The 24,591-nt window shown below is 46.8% G+C and overlaps 1 protein-coding gene across 5 annotated transcripts in view; it reads left to right on the top strand.

Annotated features, from left to right (window-relative positions):
- IGF1R (insulin like growth factor 1 receptor) overlaps positions 1 to 24,591 on the top strand; it is a 306,920-nt gene that overhangs the window by 243,345 nt on the left and 38,984 nt on the right. For 3 of the 5 annotated variants that reach the window (XR_007475598.1, XM_033431454.2, XM_033431452.2), the window contains 8 exons: positions 992 to 1,140; positions 3,869 to 4,013; positions 13,105 to 13,319; positions 15,224 to 15,350; positions 16,847 to 17,085; positions 19,460 to 19,627; positions 19,812 to 20,019; positions 23,421 to 23,704. Coding sequence is in view for 4 of the 5 variants with exons in the window: in XM_033431454.2 (XP_033287345.1) it covers positions 992 to 1,140; positions 3,869 to 4,013; positions 13,105 to 13,319; positions 15,224 to 15,350; positions 16,847 to 17,085; positions 19,460 to 19,627; positions 19,812 to 20,019; positions 23,421 to 23,704 (1,535 nt within the window). In the remaining variant the exon portion in view is untranslated. The remainder of the gene's footprint in view (positions 1 to 991; positions 1,141 to 3,868; positions 4,014 to 13,104; positions 13,320 to 15,223; positions 15,351 to 16,846; positions 17,086 to 19,459; positions 19,628 to 19,811; positions 20,020 to 23,420; positions 23,705 to 24,591) is intronic. The other 2 variants (XM_004271659.4, XM_033431453.2) reach the window with 1 other exon arrangement.

Raw genomic sequence — 24,591 nt, 5'->3', positions numbered from 1 at the left:
ATGCTAAGAGCTATAACTTACACTGTTTCCTTGGCTGTTTTTCACTTCATGAAGTTTGAACGATCATTCAAGAACCATCATGTAAATATAGTGGCTCTCCAATTCACCGTCCTATTACACACACATCCCATAATGTTGTATCATTTATTTGTTTGGAAATTGACCGAACTTTCTGTGGTTCAGCAGCTGGATTAGTGTTTTGTCCACTGTTTCCTAAATAAGGGTAGGTAAGCAGGAAAAGTGCCAGCGTCACTCACTGGTCCCTGACTGTTGGTGGTTTGTGGCATGTTCAAGATTGCATGTGAAATAGGAGCTTATTACAAAGTAATGGAAGTTCCTTGTTTTTATTGTGTATGCAGCAAAAACAACGCTTGGATCAATTTACAAGTTTCTGCCAAACACTGTCAAGAAATTATTTCAGTTGTGCTTTAGCAAGAAAATAATGGATCTGTGCTATAGCACATGCCTTTTGGAATCCCTCATTGGACTTTGCTGGACCACTGGCTGCAGGAGTTAGATTCCCGTTAGTGGCAGAGACTCTGCCGTCCCTTTGCTGTCCCTGTCCACTCTCCCCGTGGCTCCTCCAGGGTGTGCCAGCAGGGGCCACAACATCAGAGAACAGTTCTGTTCTTCTTGGGAACCCCAGGTGCTTTCTTTCTGCAAAGCTGTTTCTCCCACATGGGACCAGCTGGCTCACCAGTCCCAGCCTATGATACACACATGCCTCAAGGGTGTATCATGTGTTTTGTCTGGAAACAGGCAGCATGCTTTTCCTTTGTAGGCAGTTTCTCCTTTTGGTTGCAATTTGAGTGGTTTATCCTGGGTAGGCTTGGGGATAAGAAACAGTGTGACCACTTGAACGCTTCCACCAGTTGCTTTTTGTAATGTGGACTGTAAAGACACCTAGAATGAAAGCATATCTTTATGATTTTTTTTAATGCAAGAAGACAGACTCAGCTCTCTGTGTTTTGGGTTGGTTTATTTTCAACAGCATGTACTGCATCCCTTGCGAAGGCCCTTGTCCCAAAGTGTGTGAGGAAGAGAAAAAGACAAAGACCATTGATTCTGTCACTTCTGCTCAGATGCTCCAAGGATGCACCATCTTCAAGGGCAATCTACTCATTAATATCCGACGCGGCAGTAAGTATTCCATCTCCCTGGAAGAGAGGGCCAGATCTCTTGGTTTTCTTTTGTTGATGCTTTTCCTACTCATCCATGACTCACAACTAAAACATGGGCCTAGAAAAACAACATGGTGCGTAAGCCTCATGCTCAATGCCCCTCCTTTGAGTTTCCCTTAAAGATAAAAAACAGATTGAAAGGTCGTCTGATTTTCAGCCATTGGCACAGCATTTGTTTCTTCAGAGGGTCATCCCTCATCTTTCTTAAGTCACATCTTACGCAGGATACACACATCCCAACACGTACAAACCCCAGAAGAGACCGATGGATCAAAGGTGTGACTCAGCAGTCTCTAGCCGGAGCCAAGTCCACAGAGCTTTAAGTCCAGAGTCTTGGTTACTTGGATATATTGAAGATACTGAGCAAGGGAAGAGTTTAATGATATCATTTTAAAATTTTATTCAGTCCAAAAGTGGCCAATCTCCAAATTTATTTCTGAGAACCAAAAGAGATAAAAGTATATGTATGTCATCATGCATTTAAAGCTTCGATCTCACCCTCTACAGGATCCCCATTATTTGCAGTAGATGGCTGGCGTTCCTGGTAATTGCATTTGTGTGAAGCATTTCCTGTTGACTTATTTGGTGATACTTTCAGTTCTGATCTGTAATTGACAAGGGCTTCTAGTAACGGTGCCTTAAGTTCTCCACCACTGGAACCATTTGGTGAAGGTACTGATAATTTTGTAAGCTAGGAGAAATATAAGAAGGAGTTGAGGCTGAAAGGAATTTTTTTCTAAATCCTTTTGTGAAGAAGTTTTTTTCTTTTTTTTTATAGTCTGAGGGGCAAAAATGTCCTATTTATTCTGCGCATTTACTTTTCCTTAATACTATTTGTACAATACGTGAGCTCTATTCTTACGGTTTAGAGATGGCAGCAACAAGTTTTCTGCTTAGTTCTTTTGAATTTTTGGATAGCCCTTGATTTTCACAACACCTTTCACTCCTCTACAACAGAGATAACTTTGTTTCCACACAGCTAGAATTTTCTTGCTTTCATGGTATTCTGCAGTTTTATTCTTTTTGCACTTACTAGATTTCTTAATTTTTAAAAAAGTTTTCCTCATTCCCTAGAACATATCCTTTAAATGGCTAACCCTTCTTTTTTTCTTATATTCCTATCCTCAAGATAAAAATTTAATCCACAAATTAAATCCATGGAGAAGTATAATTTGAGAAGGAATTGGTACATATTTGTGCATGATGATGAAATGTGTCTTCCAGTTTATAGCCATCACAGGAAATTGGTTAGACATCTCATTGGAAAGGTCCTTCCTCAGCCTTACTAGAAGGCATGAGTCCTGCCCCACATTTATTTATTTATTTATTTTTAAAATAAATCTTTCAGATTTTGACCGTGAGGATTTTTTTAAATTTTATTTTAATTTTATTTATTTATTGGCTGCGTTGGGTCTTTGTTGTGGTGCGCAGGCTTTTCTCATTGCAGTGGCTTCTCTTGTTGTGGAATGTGGGCTCTAGGCACATGGGCTTCAGTAGTCATGGCACACAGCCTCAGTAGTTGTGGCTCACGGGCTCTAGAGTGCAGGCTCAGTAGTTGTGGTGCACGGGCTTAGTTGCTCTGTGGCACGTGGGATCTTCCCGGACCAGGGCTTGAATCCATGTCCCCTGCATTGGCAGGTGGATTCTTAACCACTGCACCACCAGGGAAGTCCCCCACCCCACATTTAAAATTCATGATCTTTTCCTTGAAACATCAACTGCAGGCAACCGCTAGTCTTTACAACTTGAATTTCTCCTTCATTTCTCTTGGAAAACCATCAAGCTGTCCATAAATGTAGGGTGTTACCCTGGAGGACAGTACACTTATTCTTTGAAGTTTATCAATTGAAAGCAAAAGAGAACCTTTTCTTAAGTAAGCCTTCACAAATCATACACAGTAAAATTCTGTTAGTTGAACCACACCCAATTCATTATAGTATGTGTTATAATTTTGGCATAAGTTGAAGTTTATGTTTTTTATTTACTATGAGAAAAAAATAGGCTACAAAATTAAAGGAAATACAGTTTATACATCTTGTCATTTTTACACATCTATTAGCAACGATGTTCCCAACTATTTTATATGTGTGAGAGTTATGAATGTGCATTGTAGAAAACGTAGAAGCATAGAAATGAATTTTTTAAAATTACCTGCCGATAACCATTGTTAACGTTTTGGTGCATTTTCTTCCAGTCTTAGTAAGATGGAAGCTTTAAATATAGATCCCTGTATCTTAGGAACTAGAAATGTGGCAAAGGCAGTTCCTAATGAGACCGAGGAAATGTTGTTTATTTTGTCATGCCCTTGTACTTTGGAGGCAGCACTGTCTGTTGACAGAGCATATTAAAGAAGTTCCCTATATGTGCCCGCATTTGCTAATTGGCAGTCTGGTGTTTATGATATTACATTCTGTTAATCAGCCTGGGAGCTGCAGTACCCAGCCTTCTAGAAACTCCCCTTCCCTGGCCTTGGGGGCCCCATCCCAGGCGAGGGTGTTGAAAGCCAAGCTTAGGGAAACGCACTTTTGATAAGGGACAAGGGTCCTGTGAAGCCCGAGCACCTCAGTGGCACCATGAAAACAAGACCCACACTGAATTGCTCTCCACACGCGTTTGCGAGAAACCAAGTGTGTCCGCCCCGCTCACGCTTAGTGAAATGCTCAGTAACATGGCCCCCCTTACCGTAGACAACATCGCTTCGGAACTGGAGAACTTCATGGGACTCATCGAGGTCGTGACGGGCTACGTGAAGATCCGCCACTCCCATGCCTTGGTCTCCTTGTCCTTCCTGAAGAACCTTCGCCAGATCCTAGGAGAGGAGCAACTAGAGGGGTAAGTGCTCCAAATTTCACAAGCTGACTTTCTCCCACCACAGAGTAAGCAGCCTGCATTTTGAAGTTCTGTGTTTCTAAGGGAAGAGCCCTTTCTCATTCAAAAGAAGAAGTGAAAATGACAGCAGTGCGGGCGCCCTGAGTGAGGACCCACCTCCTCACATGGGGTCTCGTGTAGTCACAATTCTCCGTCCTCAGGACTGGGTTGTGACCCATCCAGGGTTACGTGTCTGACTGTGGCCAGCAAAGCAGCAGATGGGGCTGCAGTAGGGGCTGTTTCTGCCAAAAGCACGGGAGTGGGTCTGAAGTGCTTACCTCTCCATGAAATCATCATTTATGGGTCCCTTATCTGCCTCAGGGTGCTGTAGTCCACTACGTAAAAGCCATTCCATCTTTTCAGATGTATTAGAACATCAGAGATTTGGAGGCATATGAACAGTTCATTTTGTTACAAAGAAATCTTGATTCACAGAATTGTTTCTATTGATCAGCTTGTAGGATTTGTGCTACTCATAGAATTTTTGCCTTCTGCAGAGACGTGCTTTGTGATAAGGGTTTTAAACTAGTCGGAGGCCTTTCACCAGAGGAGGAATAAAAGCGGGTGCTTCCTGCACGCGCAATTTCTCTCCAGCACTTAGCCCAGGTGTTCCTTTGCGTACGTGCTTCTCTTCACCGACCCCCCCCCCCCTTTAAATACAGCTCTTGCCTGGCTTTAAGCTAATGCTTTGAAATAAAAGGAGACATCCATTAATGAGTTAATTCCTTCTAAAGAGAATTTGGGGAAATAATTTAGGAAAGCAAGAGGTGGGAAGGTCATGAGAAAGGTTGTCCTTGCTGATTTATGTGCCCCGACTGGATAAAGTTACCGCATAAGGGTTTCCTTACAGCCTTCCTGCTTTTTCTCAGACTCACTCTTGGTCAGTCTCAAATTCTTAAAATTCCATCATCTGATATAGCTAAAGAGAGAGGGCAGCTCTTCATTCCATCCTTGAAAAGCACACTGTCCTCCCTGCTGGGAACACTGATTCTTTAGAAAAATGTCTTTCTTTTGGCAAATCCAAGGAGGCTGCCACTGTGCCCAGCCCAAGTGTCCCAGGTCACCGACATGGCAAACCGAGGCTCTGCCAATTTGAGGTGATGGTGTTACTGTTGGTTGTATTAAATTTTAAAGTGAATTTTAGCACAGTTCTTTTATTTTTTTTCCTCCAAGTAGGTTTGTGTTTCTGGAAACCCTGGTGTTGGTAAGCACTTTTGCTTTGGCGTATTGATACCTGCAAGTTTTCCTGCTGCTTGAGGATACACATTCTTTTTTTTTTTTTCCAGGCTGAGCAAGTGATATACATAGAGGGGAAAGCTAACAGGAGAGTTTAATTCATTTTTATTAGGAATTATTACATGATGTGATTACCTTTCAGTTGCGTGTTAACTAAAAGTATTAGGCACTTGAGTGTAGCTGAAAATTAAAGTGTGATTTTTTTTTTTTTTTTTTTTACTTTTTTTTTTTTGCGTTATGCGGGCCTCTCACTGTTGTGGCCTCTCCCATTGCGGAGCACAGGCTCCGGACGCGCAGGCCCAGCGGCCACGGCTCACGGGCCCAGCCGCTCCGCGGCATGTGGGATCGTCCCAAACCGGGGCACGAACCCGCGTCCCCTGCATCGGCAGGCGGACTCCCAACCACTGCGCCACCAGGGAAGCCCAAAGTGTGATTTTTATTTGCAAGAATATTTATGATGTATTTCTCATTACCTGAATCATGTGTAAAACCCAAAGTCCCAGTGGGGTCTTCTTATAGATGTATGTCATTGCTTAGGTGTTTGGGCCACTTCCAAGCTCAGCTAAGCTTCAGGCCCCTGCCCTGCTGATAGTACTTTAGATGTCAGGGAAGGGCAATGGTGAACCTGCTGCTGGTTAGTAGCCCTTGTAGCTCTGAGGATTCTGGGCTTCTAGCCTTGGATTCCTGCCTGCCATTGTTTAGAGGCTCTCTCTTTAGATCGAGCTTGAGAACCTTGCCTCTCTTGATGGGAGCTGTGTTCTCTGAGCTGCCTTCCTCACCCATGACCAAAAATGTATGGGTCATCCTTGCTTGTGATGAAGACCCCTACTGGCTTTGTATCAGGTGTGACCAGTAGCAACAACTCAATTCTGTATTTCTCAGATTTAGGAAGAGGGTTAGGTGCAGCCCCTTTGCCTACTCCCCTCATTCCTGTAAGAAGGGAAGAGTCACACAGATACAGAGAACAAACTAGTGATTACCAGTGGGGAGAGGGAAGGAGGGAGGGGCAATTTAGGAGTAGGGGATTAAGAGGTACAAACTATTACATATAAAATAAATAAGCTACAAGGATATATTGTACAACACAGGGAACATAGCTGATATTTTATAACTATAAATGGAATATAACCTTTAAAAATTGTGAATCATTATGTGTACACATGAAACTTATATAATATTGTACGTCAACTATACTTCAATAAAAATAAATAAATTTTTTAAAAGAATGCAAAATGAGCTATAAAAAGAGACAGTCTTCTGCTCAAACCTGAAAAAAAAAGAAAAAAAAGGGAAGAGTCAGAGGGAGGAAGAGAAGAAAGGTAGATGATAAATAGGTAAATGCCAGCAGTGCCGAGCAGAACTTGCAGAGTGCTACAGGGAAAGAAAAGACACATGCCATGGGCGTGAAAAAGAGTCAGGTATCTGATTAAGAAGATCAGACAGGGGACTTCCCTGGCAGTCCAGTGGTTAAGACTTTGCCTTCCAACGCAGGGGGCGCGGCTTCGATCCCTTGTCGGGGAGCCAAGATCCCACATGCCTCCTGGCCAAGAAACCAAAACATAAAACAGAAGCAATATTGTAACAGATTCAATAAAGACTTTAAAAATGGTCCACATCAAAAAAACATTAAAAAAGAAAAAAACAAAAACAAAAGAAGAAGATCAGACAGGCTTCTGAGAAGAGGTGGCTTTGTGATGGGCCTTGGAGGGTTTCCAGAAACAGCAAAAAGCAGAGGGTAAAGAAAGGCATTTCAGGACAGGCGGCAGCAGCAAAGGCAACGAGTTGGGGCATCCTGGGACCTGTTTGGCAAATAATACTGGAGAGGTAGGTGGTATGAGAATTATGTAAGCTGTTATGCACCCAGGTATGGAGGTTATAATTTGGATAGGCAGTGGAACCTTTTCAGGGCTTTTGAGTTACCAGAGTGTCAGTAGAATATTTCACTTGAGTGTGCTTTTGGTGTAAGCCAAGATGACTTTTACCCCACGGGTTCCCACACTTTGCTATACATTAGAATCATCTGGGGGCTTTTAAGAAATCCTGATGCCCAAGTTGCACTCTGTCCCAATTCAATCAAAATGTTTGGGGGTGGGATCCAAGCACCATTGCTTTTCAAAAGATTCCCAGGTAATTTCAATGTGCAGCAAAGATTGGAAACCACTATTTTACCCCTTTATTCCTTCTCAGAAGCATATTCCCAAAGCCCTTTGATTTTTTTGCCTAAATATTTTCGTCACACTGTTCCTTAAAGTATGATTTTTCTTGTACCTCTCATAACCAATGAGAATATAAGTAAGTGCTTCCATTTGGTTCAGTGGGAAGAAAGTTTTGTAGCCTTTTGTTTTGATGGAGAACAGACAAATTTGTAGTACAGAGATCCTTTGTATGTGTTACCCTTAGCTTTCCAAACTGGAACTGAGACCCATCTCCAAATGTCTCCTGAGTAGCCCAGACCACGCAGTCAAGTCCAGAGTATGAAATTCAAGAACGTTACCTGGAGTAGACCTCTTAGTCCTCACTCACAGTGAGCTGATTCTGGAATTTGATGTCCAGGCTGGTGACAGACATAGGCAAAATCACATCGGAACAGACAGCAGGGCTGCTGGTCTCTGGAGAAAGGGGCCGGACAACATAGGCAGTCTTCAGTTTGTCCAGAAGAATTCGGATGGCCAAGGCTTCTTTGAGGACATTACTCTGTGTAAGGTGATGTGTTTCTGGAGTAATAACCTTAGACATTAAGAAGATCAAGGTTGGGCTTCCCTGGTGGTACAGTGGTTGAGAGTCCACCTGCCGATGCACGGGACACGGGTTCGTGTCCCGGTCTGGGATGATCCCACATGCCGTGGAGCGGCTAGGCCTGTGAGCCATGGCTGCTGAGCCTGCGCGTCTGGAGCCTGTGCTCTGCAACGGGAGAGGCCACAATAGTGAGAGGCCCGCGTACCGCAAAAAAAAAAAAAAAAAAAAAAAAAAGATCAAGGTTGTGCTATTTTGGAAAGAAATGGATTTTGGAATACACATGTACAAGATTCCTATGAAATGGCTAATTTTTAAGCCCTTGAATAAGAAAGAGAATATTTCTGTTCTCTGAAAAAATTCCCTTATTTGAACAACCGTATTTTGTGATACATCAGATAAATGAATTAAAATTTCACATTTGTTGGTGTCACCAAGGATTGTTGCCCTGAAAAGAATAAGAGTAGATGGAGGTGGTGGGTTATAAGAATTGGAATTCTTGGATGCAGTTAGGCATCTCTGCTCATGTTCCCACCACTTGACTTTGCAACACTTTGTGCTTTATTCTGCCTTCTTGCAACTCTAAGATTAGGTTGCAACATGGCTATACTTTAACACTTCTTCCAGACTTCCAAAAAATATACACTCAGACATGTGACTCAGCAGTTCCAGGCTCTACCCCGGTATCTCCCCAAGAGAAATGAAAACATGTCCACACGAGACTTGTATGTGATTGCTCATAGCAGTGTTATTCATGATACCAACCCCCACCACCACCAAAATACCCCACTGGAAACAATCCAAATGTCCATCAGCAGATAAATGGATAAATAAAATGTGGCACAATTACTGCCCAACAATAATGTAACAACATGAGTGAACCTCAAAAACATTAGGCTAAGTGAAAAAAAGCCAGACACAAAAGGCTACACATTTTGTGATTCCATTAATATGTGCTTTGTAGAAAAGGCAAAACTATGGAGGCAGAAAGCAGATCAGTGAAGAGCTGGGGATGGAATTGGAGCTTGACCACCATCGGGAATGAAGAACTTTGGCGTGACGGAAATGTTCTGAAAATGCATCGTGGTGATGGTTAGACACCTGTGTGAATTTACTGAAGCTTCTGGAACTGTACACTTAAAATGAGTGAATTTTTTGGGTAGATAAATTATACCTCAGTAAAGCTGTTTTTAAAACCCTCAAAGAGGAAACGTTTTCAGAGTATCTGTTTGGTGCCTAGTACCACTTGAATATAAATTCCCACCCTTGCTGAACCTCCGAGGCTGGTGTAAATATTGAACTTTGGGGGAGACTGGATGTGGTATAAAGCAATCCGTTGCAGACAGATTGGAGGCAGCATATGTGAAAAGACCAAATCCTGCATCAGTTGCAGATGGCTCGACTGCTAGAGACAAGCCCCCATGTGCTGGGTTCTGATGCCACTGAGGGACCGCCCAAAAGAGGCCATAGTTTTTTCTCTGAGAGATGAAAGGGACTAATGATTTTTTTTTTTTTTTCCAATTTGTCAGCAAAGTTTGGAAAGGGGGGAATGTCCCTTCCTGCCCCCATGTTCTGGAGACCCCACCCTCAGCCCCATCTGTCCCAGGTGGGGAGAAGCCAAAGAAATACCTTGCCTAGAGTTATTGCTTAGTGAGAGTGGAGATGACGCTCCACCCCGATCTTTGGATTCCCACGTGCAGTGGTCCGAGCCCTGAACCCGGGGCTGTCTTCTAAGTACCACTCGAATCCTCAGCACTTTGCCTTCCTTTGCTTCCCCATCCTTCCTGCCCTTCATTCGAGCAGGCGGGGAGCTGGTGGTGTTGACAACTCAGAAGTAGGACAACCCTGAGATTGGAGCCATAAATAAAACAGTTAGGTGTATAGTATGTGCTGGGCGTTTAGAATATTGATGCAGATAATATATAGATGTCCTCAAGGAGATAACCTCCCACATTGGTCTACATTTTGGCAGATGGGGCCCACCCAAGCATAGAAACAAACATTTTTTGCAACCTTGAAGAGAGCTGGGGCCAGGATACCAATATAGATATAACCCAGGCACCACGGAGCCTGTGTAAGGGACAGAAGAATAAACAGATAATTTTTTTAAATATGTTTTGAATGTAAAGGCAGTCAGCTTAGAAACAATTAGGAAATCACATTTACAGAATAATTGACTTAAACAGGCATTTCCTTTAGGGAACAATAAAATCTAAGTGTGTATATGTGTCTGTTGAAGATATGCAGACAAGTTTCTGCCTTTTACCGTCTTTTAATCCTTACCTGATCGTGGAAGGAATGTGTGGGCAGCCGGGCCTCCAGCTGGGGTTGGGAAAACAAGAGCAGTATTGACAGGCAGCTCGTGAATGGCTTATCATTGTGTTGAGGGTTTCACTTTTATTTTTCTGTCGCTTACACAAGCTCCATAACGCCCTGGTTTTATTGATATTGGTATCCTGGCTCCAGGCCTTCTCAGTGTTGTAAAAAAATGTTTATGTTTACTGTAAAAAGATAATCTTGCTTTTCAAAGTGATTAGTCACATACACAGAATTTCAGTGTGCCTGCCATTCATTTGTCAAATTCCTGATTTATAATTCATGCTCCCTCCCCTGGGGAGAAGCATGTTTTGTTCAGAAGGTATTTTCGGTGCGGTTATGTTCTCTGCTAGTGAAATTAGTTTACTAAAATAAAAGCTTCGTCCTAGGTTGAGTCAGCAATTTGACCTGGGTAATTGGCCTTTACTCCCCGCCCAGAGCTTTCTGCACCAACAAGGAGATTTTGTCCCATGTGGCCTACTTGGGAACCTGGGAGCAGCCAGACCCACGGGGTTCGTGTTGATGCCGCAGAGTGTCCTTCAGAGCTGGGAGTATTCTGAGGGCAAGAATGGCCTATGATAGGAGACATCTGCCTCCACCTGTGAACCCCTCCTCCGGTTGTATAACTCTGCGGACACCCCTTCTCCCAGCAGCATCACCTGCAGCCTGGCAGTGAGGGAGCAGATGGCGGGGGGGGGCACTGTGGACCCCACCTTCCACCTGCCACACCACCCTCCTGCACTCATGGCCTTGTGGTACGTAGCCCAAGTCTAGATTCCTCTGGACAATGTCTTACATTCCTTTTCCAGCAGATATTGGGGAGTGAGCTCTTGCTGAAAGGAAAGGATTTGTTGACTTGCCAGTTTTTGTCACCTGGTTTGGTGGCCGTGAATGTGTCGAGGCCTCAGGTGGGTTTGTGAGGAGCCTGGCTTAGTTTCTGAGGTGCTGCCTCTGGACTTATTGGCGCATTGCACCCCTGTGTGGGCAGGATCCCCACCCCCAGCACCTGCACCGACGTGACCTGGTGCTCATGGAGGGGCTGGGCTTCAGGCTGGGGGAGCAGATCCCACCTCAGCTCAGTAACTCCTCCTGGGCCCTTAAAACCGACAGGGAGCTCATATGACACCGTTTGTGCCCCTTGTTGTCCAATAAGTGAGTAAACGGAGCTACAGAAAGCACTGAGTGACCTGCCTGTGGCTGTGCAGCTCATAAATGGCATTGATAGTCCTGGACCCCTGTCTCTGAATGCCTCATGAATTCCCGGGGAAATGTACAGGTGGGCTTCACAGCACTGGAACCATGGCTTTTGCTTTGCTCTCAATGAGTGAGACTCAGGCTGTGGACTGACCGGCGGGTAGAGTCCTGGTAGAGGTCGTGGTCCGGGTGTAAGTGAACCTCACCGGTTGCACAGAGGTGCCCAGTGGACACCACCCAGGGCAGAGGAGTTCTCTGGGCTTCTGTCTGGGCTGTCCCGGCTCTGGAAAGAAGGTTGGGATCCTTTCCTTCTCTACTGTTTATGTGTTGGATCCCTGAGTGGGTCCTAGACATAACTCAAAATGTGGCACCAGTACTTAGACTCAGTTTTGTAGAAGGTGCTTGAGTGAGCCCCAGAAGGAAACAGGCTGGGGGATAGGAGGGGGAGAAGGGTCTGAGTTCTGTGGGGAGCAGACCTGTCAGCACAGAGGACTCAGATGGCATCTGTGACCCTGCCTGCCTGGTTTACCAACGGACCCAGACAGAAAGGACCTGCAAGGCTCTTTCTCCAGACCCCAAGCCGGAGCTGTCTGCTCTCTTGCCTCCCCGGGTATGGGTTTGTCTCTGGGTGGCCAGTGTTAGTGGTTGCCGATGCTGGCTGTCCCCCCACCTCTCCTTCAGAAGCAGCTGGGTCTACTGCTTCTGCGTCCACCCACTGGGAGCAGGACCGATGTCTGACTTGGTCGGCTTTGGACCCCCAGCCCCTCGGTGGTGCCCAGGGTCTGTTAGACCAGTGGTTCTCCAAATGTGGTCCCAGCATCACGTGGGCGCTAGTTAAAAATGCAGATTCTCAGCCCACCCAGACTTCCTAATGAGAAACTCCCGGGGTGGGGCCCAGCCCTCTGAAAATAAGCTTTGTGCACCCTAAACTTGTTGGACATTGAGTTGCTGTTGCGTGGATGGGTGGCCTGGGGGAATGCCCATTGGGAGCCATTTATCTTCCCCCACCTTCCCCGAGGACTTGGGCTGAGGCTTTTCAGGGTGGGGTGAATCTGGAGGAGGGAGCTGACCCAGGGTTGGTTCACCCCCGAGTCTGTCTCCCTGTCCCATTCTCTCTCCTACACCGTCATATGCTGCTGACAGCACGGATGGGATGGGATTTACCCCCAAGGATAATGGCAGACTTTCTACAGCAAATTTGTAAGCTGTTCCGGTTGAGTAGCAGAGCATATCTGTTCTCCCATGGACTGATTTCAAGCTCATTGTATATACTCTGCTTCAGAGAAATAACCAGAGGCATTTCTAGGGAATGATTTCAGTAGCATCCTCCAGTGTGAGAAGCATTATTGTTGGTAATAGGGGTCATCAAATTAATTAGTGTTTTATCTATTTGATATTGTCCTTGAATCATATTGTTGTTATTGTTAACAGTGACTATTCTTTCTTAGATACCATTAATAACTACATCTCTTACCCGCAAAGGCAGTGTTTTCTGGAGCCTTGTGGCGAAGAGGCACAGCATGGGGTGTCTGGTGGCAAAGGGCAAGGGTGCTGATGCTGATTTCTGTGCTTCTAGGAATTACTCCTTCTACGTCCTCGACAACCAGAACTTGCAGCAGCTGTGGGACTGGGACCACCGCAACCTGACCATCAAAGCCGGGAAAATGTACTTTGCTTTCAATCCCAAATTGTGTGTCTCCGAGATTTACCGCATGGAGGAAGTGACGGGGACTAAAGGGCGCCAGAGCAAAGGGGACATAAACACCAGGAACAACGGAGAGAGAGCCTCCTGTGAGTGGACCCTCCTCCTATCTACACAGCAGCTTCCGTTCGTGGCCCCCTCCTTGTTTCATATGGGGCCTCCTTAATGAGCACTTTGCTCACACGTGGATATCTTCAAAGGCAGTAGTGGGGCAGATTCATATTTGTAAATTTTCCGTAGCATCTATTTGTGTGTGCTAAACATTTGTAAATGTGTTTTCACTCAGATTTTAAAGAGGTGCTTACAGAATACACAGAGTTAAGTGTCTTTTATGCTCAGGCACACGGTTGGATTATTTTCTAGGGGAGAGCTGGTCCTGTCCAGCCCCGGGAGGGAGCAAACCCGGCCCTCCATCTCTGGAGTGGAGGGGAGGCCAGGGGCCCCCGTCCCTGACCTGGCCTCCACCTGGTTCCTACCACAACATGAAAGGTGGAGGGAACCTGCCTCCCTGGATTGATACTGCTTTTTAAATTTAGAACAATATAATTATAATCTTACACTGGTTATGCGACTTCTGCTTTAAGGTTTTGCCTCTGAGCGGTGAGTTTCTCACCTAACCCTGTATGTAAAACTGCTTTTAAAAATGGTGTGGTTCTGTGTGGCTGGATCAAGTTATAAAAATAGTCTCTCCACCATCGGCTTTTGATAAGGGCCAGGTATTAGAAAAGAATAATCTACGTGATCCAGGGTGATTTGCACGTGCGCTCGCGGCGCAAGAGAATCTGCGAAACCGGCAGCATTGGACTTCATTTTGCTGGCTCTGGATTTACCTGGTAGACACTCGAGTTGCTCAGGAAGAGTTTTTAGAGTCGAGAAACCAGACGCAGAGCTGAAGGGCCTTCTCCCTCACATGCCGCGCCACAGCCCTCACCACATTCCCCGTTCAGACCATAGCAGAAGCGGATGCAGCAGAGTGCTGTCAAAGTGTTTTCCTTAGAGTGGGCCAGTCTGACCTGTCAGGTCATGAATGCAGTAGCCATTTATTTTCCCTTGAAAATGAAATCATGTTTCCTCTCTAAATAACACTTTAGCAGGAACTGCAACGTTTTTCCCATCTCAATCCATCACGTTTTGCCCCAGAGACTTCTCAGTTTTTAACTGCCTTTAGCCTCTGTTTCACCTGCTGAGGGTGCAATGGGAGTCGGGCAGACACGGGGGGAAGGACAATTCGTAGGAGAGCTTCGTGTCTCCACGAGGGAGGCAATCATCAGTTCTTCCCGGGTTCTCATCACAGTTTGAATCAGGTCCGGGAGCACGAGGGGGCTCGGGGCAGCATCCCCATCATCCCTCACCAGCAGAGGCTTCCTTCCCACAGAGCGCAGAAGGCTGTTCCAAGTGAAATGGGTCCGATCAGCGCTCAATCCATTCCCCGCTGCGCGTCAGCGCTAGCTGGAGCCGCCAAGGCGTTCTTGTGTCCTTGCACAGGAAGGTGTCGATACCGTGTGCGGACTAAGAAAAGTTCCCCTCTGTGGCACAGCTGTTCTGTTAACCTGTCTTTGGTAATTTGACACAAGCGGGCAGATATCCACAACTGCAAGACAGGTGTCGTCATGTCTAAGAAGAGTCCACCCAGCATCAAGGTCCACTCTCACCTTCCCCAGCCCCTTGGGTGGCCCGCATCTTAGGGAAGAGCAGAGACAAGGCCACCTTGCTCCATCCAGAGGTCCTTCTCTTCAGGTTAGGAATCACTCACAGGTTCACGTCCAGAGCCACCAAGTGTACTAAAACAAAGGACCGAGCCCCTTGGAGGCCACGTAGCGCAATGTTTGGGTCCTTAGTAGAAACAAGAAAGCCACTGAGAAGTCCAAAAAGGGGCTTTGCAAGTACAGACAGCTTTGGGGGAGAGGGCCATAGTACAGGGCAGGTGACCTCTCAGACACGTGGAGGGAAAGGACATAGATGGGTGTCACTCATGGATGTGCCTCTGCCCCAGGTGAAAGTGACGTCCTGCACTTCACCTCCACCACCACGTGGAAGAACCGCATCATCATCACCTGGCACCGGTACCGGCCCCCTGACTACAGGGACCTCATCAGCTTCACCGTCTACTACAAGGAAGCGTGAGTGTCTGTGCTTGGTGACGTGTTGGCAGGGCTTCATCCTCGCCACCCTCCTGTCTGTCACGTGACATCCATCACCGCCAGTGACAGCTACAAACAAAACAGTGTTAGCTTGAGGCCTTTCCTTCTTCAGTGGGTGATTAGAGGTGCTTGAATAAAATAAGTCCAAAGGGGAAAACTTGTTTTGTGGAGAATTAGGTCAGTCCAGACGTTCATGAACGGGGTTGGAGGGTCTGGTTGCAATATCATTGCAGCCTTGGTCCCCCTGATCCATAGTCTGGGAACACCCCTCAGGATGCTCAGCTCCCCTTGAGGTGACCTCCCGGTGGGTCTATCATCTATTCTGGTCACTCTATCTGTGGCCCCTCCCAAGGTGTGGCCTTCTGCTCTAGGTCATAAGCCCTCCAAACAAGGGACGGAGAATGGAGAGAGACTGACCTTCATGTCTCAAACCTTTCAGAATTTCTCCCAAAATCTACTGGGGGCTTTTCTTGTGCCTTCAGAGGGTGTTTGCCTGCCTGGGCAGCCAGGACATCCCTCCAGATGGCAGCTCTTCTTGGTCTCCCCCTTCCTTCCTCTGCCTCCTGTATCCAGGTGGTTCCCCCAGGCCTCTTAGTCACCCTCCTCACCCAGGTCCCACCTTGATGCCATAGGTCCCTTTCCCAGGTGCTTGGCTTCCCCGGAGCTGGAACCAGAGCCACCAGTGGCAGCATCTGGTACCCTTTGCCCCTGCTGGAGCTGGGGCCCTGGGAGTGCCCTTGCCATGAGAAAAGCAGGATGCGAGATTATCAGGCATTCACTGTCCCTGCATGTGGGAGTCACTCATCTTCCATCACAGCGACAGGGAGGGGTGTGTGAATGTCTGTTTCAGAAGCCAGTGTCTGTCTGGCCCTTTCATCTGAGAGGCGTGGAATCCCTGCCCAACTCCGCATCTGTGCAGAATCATCATCCTCTTTAACGGTCTACCAGTGCCCTGACAGTGACGTTAGTGTCTGAGATAATCTGGAAACTAAATATTTGAATGTTATCAGATACTTAAGCAATCAGAATTGTTTGTGAGCATATTAGATTTTAGAAGCTGTATTTGAGAAGTTGTTTTTCTGTAGCAAAGGCATTTTTCTCCAGAAGTTATTCTTTATCAATAATGATGTTTGCATTAAATGACTACTCTTGTTTTTTCTTAATGGTGAAAAAATGGGGAAGAGAGGGAAAGAGCATTTGCGTATATTCTTAAGGAGCAGCATTTCCAATCCCAGTAATTATGGAACTTCCTCTTCCTGAGGCAGAGGGTTCGACTCTATCGTGTGTACAGAACTGTGAAACCTGGAGTCCGGTGGCTTAATTTTATTCTTCTACAAAGATCTAATTGATGATTCGTTTTTATCTAGAATTCCCATTATAGAAAGTATGATGTGGGAGGCCCTGGGGGGAGGTTTCTGAGAGCTTTGATGTCAGCGGCCTAAAACATTCTCTGAGCTTCATCGATTGTGTTTCAGACCCTTTAAAAACGTCACAGAGTATGACGGGCAGGATGCCTGTGGCTCCAACAGCTGGAACATGGTAGATGTGGACCTCCCACCCAACAAGGATGCGGAGCCCGGCATTTTACTGCATGGACTGAAGCCCTGGACACAGTATGCCGTTTACGTCAAGGCTGTGACCCTCACCATGGTGGAGAATGACCACATCCGTGGAGCCAAGAGTGAGATCTTGTACATTCGCACCAACGCTTCAGGTATTCACGCACCATCCCTGCCGTCCCACGCCTCGTCAGCTCAGGGTCCTCACTCATGACAAGATGTAGTCAGAGGGCTGACACTGAGCTGTGCCTGTTGTCTCTCCCTGTCCTGGGCCAGTCTGTCTTTTATTTGTCTGTCTTGTCAATATATAATACTGTATCATATTTCTTTCCCACTCCCTAGCCTCTTCCAGGCCATCTTCTGGACTTGGTACTGTCTTCCATTATCATTCTGACTGTCCTGGACCAGTGAGCTCAGGTCCTCCAGGGTGCTGGGTTGGTTTCATTGGGAGACCCAGACTGGATAAGGTCCTCTAAGGCTGCCCTTCTTGTTTATTTGGACAGTTGGACCTCTGGGAACTGAAACCCTGGTTGTTGTTCCAGTTACCTCAGGTGGCTCCCTGGTTTCTCACCTTCGTCCTGTAGTGGCTAGGGTTCCAAGAAAGCAGACAAAAGTTGAAAAACATGAGATGAACCATGTTGTGGACATTCCAAGTGTTCACTGATGAAAATGTGCCTCCTTCTCCCCGATCTCCGTTTTCTAAACCAACTCATTTCTCAGCTCCAGAATCTGGAACTAAGGAGAGCAAACATTTGTGTATATTTTCCAAGTATATAAAAACCAGGTTAGAAGTAGGGAAATGCACATCATTTTAAAAGGCACTGATAAACATTCTTTGATGATGGCCATTGTTACAATACATAGGCTGCTGTAAAATATGCATAAACTGGCACGAAATGAATTTAAATGGCAAAGAGGGTGAGGAAAAAATGTTGGTGGGGAAATCCTTTTGCTCATGTTCTCCTGCCCCCTCCTCCTTTCCCCTCCCCTCCCCTGTTCCATCTCTATGATCCTCTAAGTGGCTACTATCACGTCACTGATGGCACAATGTTTATATCAATAAATGTGACACAGGCTTCTGATTCTAGGCCTGCGATGTTGTAGCAGAGGCTCAAAGGCAACACAACAAGTTGTTCAGCCTAAGAATTTGCAAGTAATTCATTGTAGCTAATTTGGGGAAAATAAAAGTCTTTCTTTGTTAAGACCAATTCTTAAGAAACTTGTTTCCTTTCACCAAAAATGGAAAACAAAGCACTGTACAAATTGAGTCAGTTTGCTCTATTTTGGCGTCTGTCTTCACAAGTGGTAGGGACAGAGACTGACTTGGTCCATGGCCTAAGCTTTTTTGTGACAACTGTTATTGAAACATCTAGGGGTGAGCTGTGTGTTTCTGAAGTACTTATTCTAGGAAGCACTAAAGTGGCCTAGCATTCAGTAAAATGTTTTCCGAGAAAAAGTTAGTATTAGTCATAACTTTTTCCTAAAGTGTCCTTCCTTACAAGTGTTCAGACCCTTGTGTATAAGATTTTGTACCTTAAGCTTTTAAATTTTAAAAGCAGCTTACATGGCCATTATGCTTAAGTGACATACAATGAAGGTGTCTTTTGCACTTTGGAAAATCTACCAAAATTGATGCTTTTTTCTGAACCCAAAGAGAATAAGATTTCAGTGGTCCCTGGATGCATTTGCCCTTTATACACAGTTCAGCTCCAGGTTTGGGTTTAGGGGCAATAGTAAGTAAATATTGACCAGATTCTTATGCTTTGCCTGTAAATCAATGTTCTTTTGCTGGTAACAGAGTCCATTACTTGAAATCGGGGCTTTATGTGTGTTCGAGGTGTTTTTAGACTGCTTCTCATAGTTATGACTCCATAGTTCCATTGAATCATGATTATACAATCAGTAGATTTACTGGCCCTTTGCACTACTTTTTCCTCCAAGCCCCCCATACACTCACTCTCTCTCTCTCCCTCTTCCTCTCCCTCTCCCTCTCCCTCTCCCTCTCCCTCTCCCTCTCCCTCTCCCTCTCCCTCTCCCTCTCCCTCTCCCTCCCCACACACACACTCTCTCTCCCCAGCACCCTTTTTACTTCCCCCTTTCATTTTGGCTTTTTGCCATTTTTATCAGAGATTCAAAATCTCAGATGAAATGCAAGTCAGTCAGTTTTACCATTTGCTGAAACTGTTGACATTAAATGTTTTGGAGGATGGCAGCTGTAGTAAATGAGGAAAGTCCAGTGTTTGCATTAACTGTGGGTTTTAAGTCATCCATTCCAACCCTGGCTGTGCTCCCACCACCCTTTTCCACCTGCAGCTCAGTAATGTTTGTTATCACAGAGAACAGATATTATAAAAGGAAAGTAATACAATTTCAAAACAAGGTTCGGTTTTCATTTTGTGTTTCAGTGTTCACCACCATTTTCCTGTGGAGATCAGACTTTTAGCTTCTTGTGGGTTTGCTCTGGGTATCTGACAGCCAGGATCTTGGGTTCGTTCCATTTTCTGAAATGTCCTTTGTCCCCCTTTCCAGTTCCTTCCATCCCCCTGGATGTACTCTCAGCATCAAACTCCTCCTCTCAGCTGATCGTGAAGTGGAACCCTCCTTCCCTGCCCAACGGCAACCTGAGCTACTACATCGTAAGGTGGCAGCGCCAGCCCCAGGACAGCTACCTTTACCGGCATAATTACTGCTCCAAAGGTGAGGGTGGGAGGGGCAGGAGACACCTGTGGCTGTGACTCCCAAACCCCGAGGCCGCATACACCGGGGCCAGCATCAGCTGTCTGTCGGGAAGCAGCTGTGGTCGTGAGCCCAGGTGCTGATGGCTCTTCCTTTCCTCACCAGCCTGTGTAACTTGGCTCTCGTTGGGCTATTCTTTTCCAAGCAGACAAAATCCCCATCAGGAAGTACGCCGATGGCACCATCGACGTTGAGGAGGTGACGGAGAATCCCAAGACCGAAGTGTGTGGTGGGGAGAAAGGGCCGTGCTGCGCTTGCCCCAAAACCGAAGCCGAGAAGCAGGCCGAGAAGGAGGAGGCCGAGTACCGCAAGGTCTTCGAGAATTTCCTGCACAACGCCATCTTCGTGCCCAGGTACCGTGTCCTCTGAGAGGGTCCTTGGGCAGGTCCTGGTGCTTTCTCTCCACCCTGTGGTGTGTAGGTCAACAGCCTCAAAGGTGAGACCCAGCAGCCGTCAAGGAGGGACAACAGTGTAGGCGGCCAGCTTGGCGAGTGGGGTTACTACCCAAGCCACTCAGCCCTCATGGAACGGGCCGGAGCTCACGGCCTGAGCTGTGGGGGGCTGTCAGCGTGACGCGTGACAGGTGACAGGTGCAGCTGCCCTGTGGCCGCCCAGCCCCTGTGGGGGGCACGTGGGCGCAGAGAGCGGCAATCACCTGGCCAAGCACACGCCAGCAAGCAGAGGAGCCGGGTTTGGGCCCTCGGTTGTCCTTCCCACGCCTCCCTGCGGCCTCCCAGCCTGGCCAAGGTGGAGCGAAGGGAGAGGGAGAGACTCAGAGTCAGTTTTGAAAGGGGCCCAACTTCAAAGCATAACCGAGAGCCACTGGCACCCTTGACAAGCAGTTTGTGAAGCTGCGCAAAAGACAGCCTTTCCATGCCAAGCAGCCCGACCAACGCCAGGGCATCTGTCTGCTCCGCTGCTCCAGCCTCTGCTTCTGCCTAGTGGGGACAAAAGCGGAGGAAGATAAATGTTTAGAGCAGAATTATTCAAATAGCCAAAAGCTGAGAACATCCCGTGTGTCCACCAGGAGATGAATGGATGAACCAATGTGGTCTTGCCCTCCAATGGAATATTATTCAACCCTGTAAAAGAATGAGATTCTGAAGCATGGGCTACCACATGCATGAACCTTGAAAACATTATGCTGAGTGAAAGCACCCAGACGCAGAAGGAGATATTGTATGATTCCATATGTGTATGAAATATCTTGAACAGATAAATTCATGGCAAAAGAAAGTAGATTAGAGGTTACCAGGGGCTGTGGGGAGGGGAAATAGGGTGTTATTCCTTAATGCATGTAGAACTTCTGTTTGGGGTAATGAAAGATTTTGGAAATAGTGGTGATGGTTACACAGAATTATGAATGTAATTAATGACACTGAAATGTGCACCTAAAAGTGGTTAAAATGACAAAATTTTGTTAGTTTTTTTTTTTAACTTTAAAAGTTTGTTTTACCACAAGAAAAAAAAAGAAAGAAAAGAAAAGTGGAGGGACATTTAGCAGGGCAGCCTTGTGATGTCTGGGGAAGGAGATGGAAACAGTGGTGACTGATGGCTCCTTTGTCTTCCTGAAAAATTGTAGCACAGAGTTTAGAAACAACCTCATGCCTGAAATCTGGGCAAAGGAGCAAGATTCAGGCCAGCATTATACCTACGAGCCCGTTTCCTGACCCCCATGGCGCCCCAGCTGCCAGCCCACTGCCAGTACGTTGTCCTGGGGATCACTCTTCTTCCAGCTCCCGACCCAGAGGGGCACCAGCAGTCCCGAGCTTCTGTTTATCCTGCAGTTGCTTTGCCCTTAAAAGCTCTCTTAGGTTGTAGCAACAAATGGTTTTGAAAGAGACTTTTATTTTCTGTCACGTGACCTTCCTGATATTTGTATACTAGTCAAAGATAGATATCTTACTTTGAAAAATCATTAAAACAGGAAATCAAGACCTTTTGGAAGTGGAGGCACTATTTCCTTTTCAGAATGAAGCTATCGGTCACTTAGCAGCTTTCTGCCCCCTCCTCTCCTGCCGTTAAAACCATGGAACCTCCCGACCTGCCCCGCCGGTGACATCTCCTGTTCACGGGTGATTGATATAGCTGCAGTTCATGTGTTGGTCCAGATATCCTGTATATCACGCGTGGTCTCGAGAATCAGAAAGTTTGAGGATGGAAAAGAGCTCAAAGATGTTTTAAAACTAGAACCTGGGTTCAGTGGCTTCTCCACCACCCTGATTCACTAACTATGGATTTGGGGCTTGGCCCTTCTTCCCCACACACCGGGGCTCTTTCCCTTCATGGCATTGCTTCTCAACACAGTCCATCGCCCCCCGTGCCAGCAGGGTCTTGGCCGGTGTTACTTCCTTTGGACACAGAAGAGGATGGATTTAGAGCATCCCAGACAGGCCAGCAGGAGCCATCTGTTTATTCTCCAGCAGAGGCTGCCGGCTACGTTGCCGTCTTTTCCCAAAGACCTGTCCGAGGTTCAGGCTGTGAGTCCAGGCTTTGGAAAGGTTTCACTGAAGAGCCCCTAGCTTTCTGTTGATAGTTACAAGACAGTGCCTGTTTTCCTCATCAGTCCAAGAACACAGGATCAGGTGATAGGAAGGCAGAGCTGTGGGTGACACAGATTTCACGAATGCCTTGTGTTTGCATTGTTGAGTTCAAAATAAGTTTCCTCTACACCACATTCCCCTGATGAATGCGTGTGTCCACCCTGCGGTCTTGATGGCCGCTGTCTGAAGTCTAGTTGCACTTGCTGTCCTTTCTTTTCACAGGACAGACATAATATCCTACTTTGCCCATGGTGAGGGGCCACAGTTGATAAGAACCTCACGTTTGGGATTTTTCATGCCTCCTACTGAGGCGTACATCTGATGTCCACACAATTTCCCACAGAATTTGGGTAAAAGGAGTGTCTGGGTAACAGAACGGCTGAATAAATCATAAAGGAAGCTTTTCTGTTTTACAACTAAATTCTCCAAAGACGATTTTTATTTCTTTCAATTCATTCTAAGAACAGTTTATTTAGAGCTTAAAACCAGTCAAGTCAGGTTGAGTATGACGCTATTCACCGTCCACGTCCATGTGTCTTGAAGTAGGATGGCAGCCTGAGGTCATGAGTTCCTTTCTGGAGTCAGTATCTGGTGCCAAGTGCCTTTCATTGATCCCTGCCTTTATAGTTTAAGTCACAAAGTTTGGTTTAAGTGACTGAAATATCAACAGATGTTGAAGAGTAAACAAGGTTTTCTGACAGGAGTAATTTGTCCCATCGGTGGGTGTGGGAAAAGCTGGCCATGACATTAGCTGCTGGTCACACGGTGTGGACGTGCGGCTGTTTACAGAGAATCGGGACGTGCCATTCTGCTGGCCCCCTGCCTTCCCGACAGCGTCCCGGGTGGCCTCCCTTCCCCAGGCCCTGTCCACTGTAACAGCTCTGAGGAAACAGCCCAGGTGCTACTGAGCCTCCCCGCTGGAGGGGCTGAGGTGTTAGTTTGCCCCTAGGTACCATTGAGTAACCACTCAGGGAGCCAGGGGGCAGGTTGCACGTTGAGGCTGAGGTTTGCAGCATAGAGAAAGCAAAATAAATAATGAGGAAGGAAATCCCTGTATTATTATTTGTTGGTTCTTATGCAAGGGGGTTGAGTAGCTCCTTTTATTCCAAGGTGAAGATTTTTCTTTTCTTTCTCTGACTCGAGTCACAGAAAAGACAAAAGAGGTGGAAGCCCTCACTCACAAGCCACATTTCTCTCTCTCTTCCTTGCAGACCTGAACGGAAGCGGAGGGAGGTCATGCAGGTCGCCAACACCACCATGTCCAGCCGGAACAGGAACACCACGGTGGTGGACACCTACAACATCACAGACCCGGAAGAGCTCGAGACCGAGTACCCTTTCTTCGAGAGCAGAGTGGATAACAAGGAGAGAACTGTCATCTCCAACCTCCGGCCTTTTACTCTGTACCGAATCGATATCCACAGCTGTAACCACGAAGCTGAGAAGCTTGGCTGCAGTGCCTCCAACTTTGTCTTTGCAAGAACCATGCCTGCAGGTATGGTGTCATCCAGCTCACCCCACGCCCGACTCACAGCCTAGCGGAGACTGTGATTTGTAGACACGGAGGCCGACACCCAGGGCGATGACCCTTAGTCTGTCCTGCTTATTAAAGAACGGATGGTCATTTGCAGGCAGCTTGGTAGCCCAGCAGCCCAGGGAATGGAGTTCACACATCGTGACCCCACTCCCATCCCAGTCTCTCCATACAAAGTACTCGAGAGCAGGGAGCTCGATGCAGGGTCCGCTCTTTTCCTTCTCCTTGGTTTGCATTGTGCATTCCCATGGCCCTTTCTTGCCAGGTCCCTCCTAAGTTCTTAAGTTTCAGCGAAATCCCCATTTAGCTGCCTTGATTCAGACTGAGTTTTGCTCCTCAAGGTCCGCTCCCAAGCAGCCTTTTATCCTGCTTGTTTGGTCTTCACCTTCCCCTTGTAAGTTAGAAGCTGCCTGTGGCTTAGACAGCCATACATCCATCTTTCAGGATCGGTGAACTGCCCGGTTCACCTCCTTGCAGAGCTGGCAGGTAGCGCAGAGCACAGTGTCTGCAGTCTGGGGGCGGGGCCTCCTGGGCGCAGTTCTGGCACCGACGTGCTGCTGCCAGCCTACCCGGCCTTAGTCTCCTCACCCTCCTAGGAGAGAAAGCCCAGCTGATTTCTCAGTGTTTCCCAGCTGGAACTTGCAGTGACATTGCTCACCACTTGGCTTACTGCTTTAAGAAGCAAAAGCAGGAGAGCAGGCACCCCAGCCTCACCCGGCAGCTTCAGGAATCGCTGATGAAGGCAGCGAGCTTGCGCTCAGCACCAGCTTCCTGGCGGCTCCCTCCCAGGCGGGCTCGGGGACCATCCTTTACACCTGCGCAGAAATTGCATCTGCCACATGCAGATG

The sequence above is a fragment of the Orcinus orca genome, chromosome 2 (assembly GCF_937001465.1).
Source record: "Orcinus orca chromosome 2, mOrcOrc1.1, whole genome shotgun sequence".
NCBI lineage: Eukaryota > Metazoa > Chordata > Mammalia > Artiodactyla > Delphinidae > Orcinus > Orcinus orca.
This window is presented reverse-complemented; position numbering and strand designations above follow the sequence as displayed.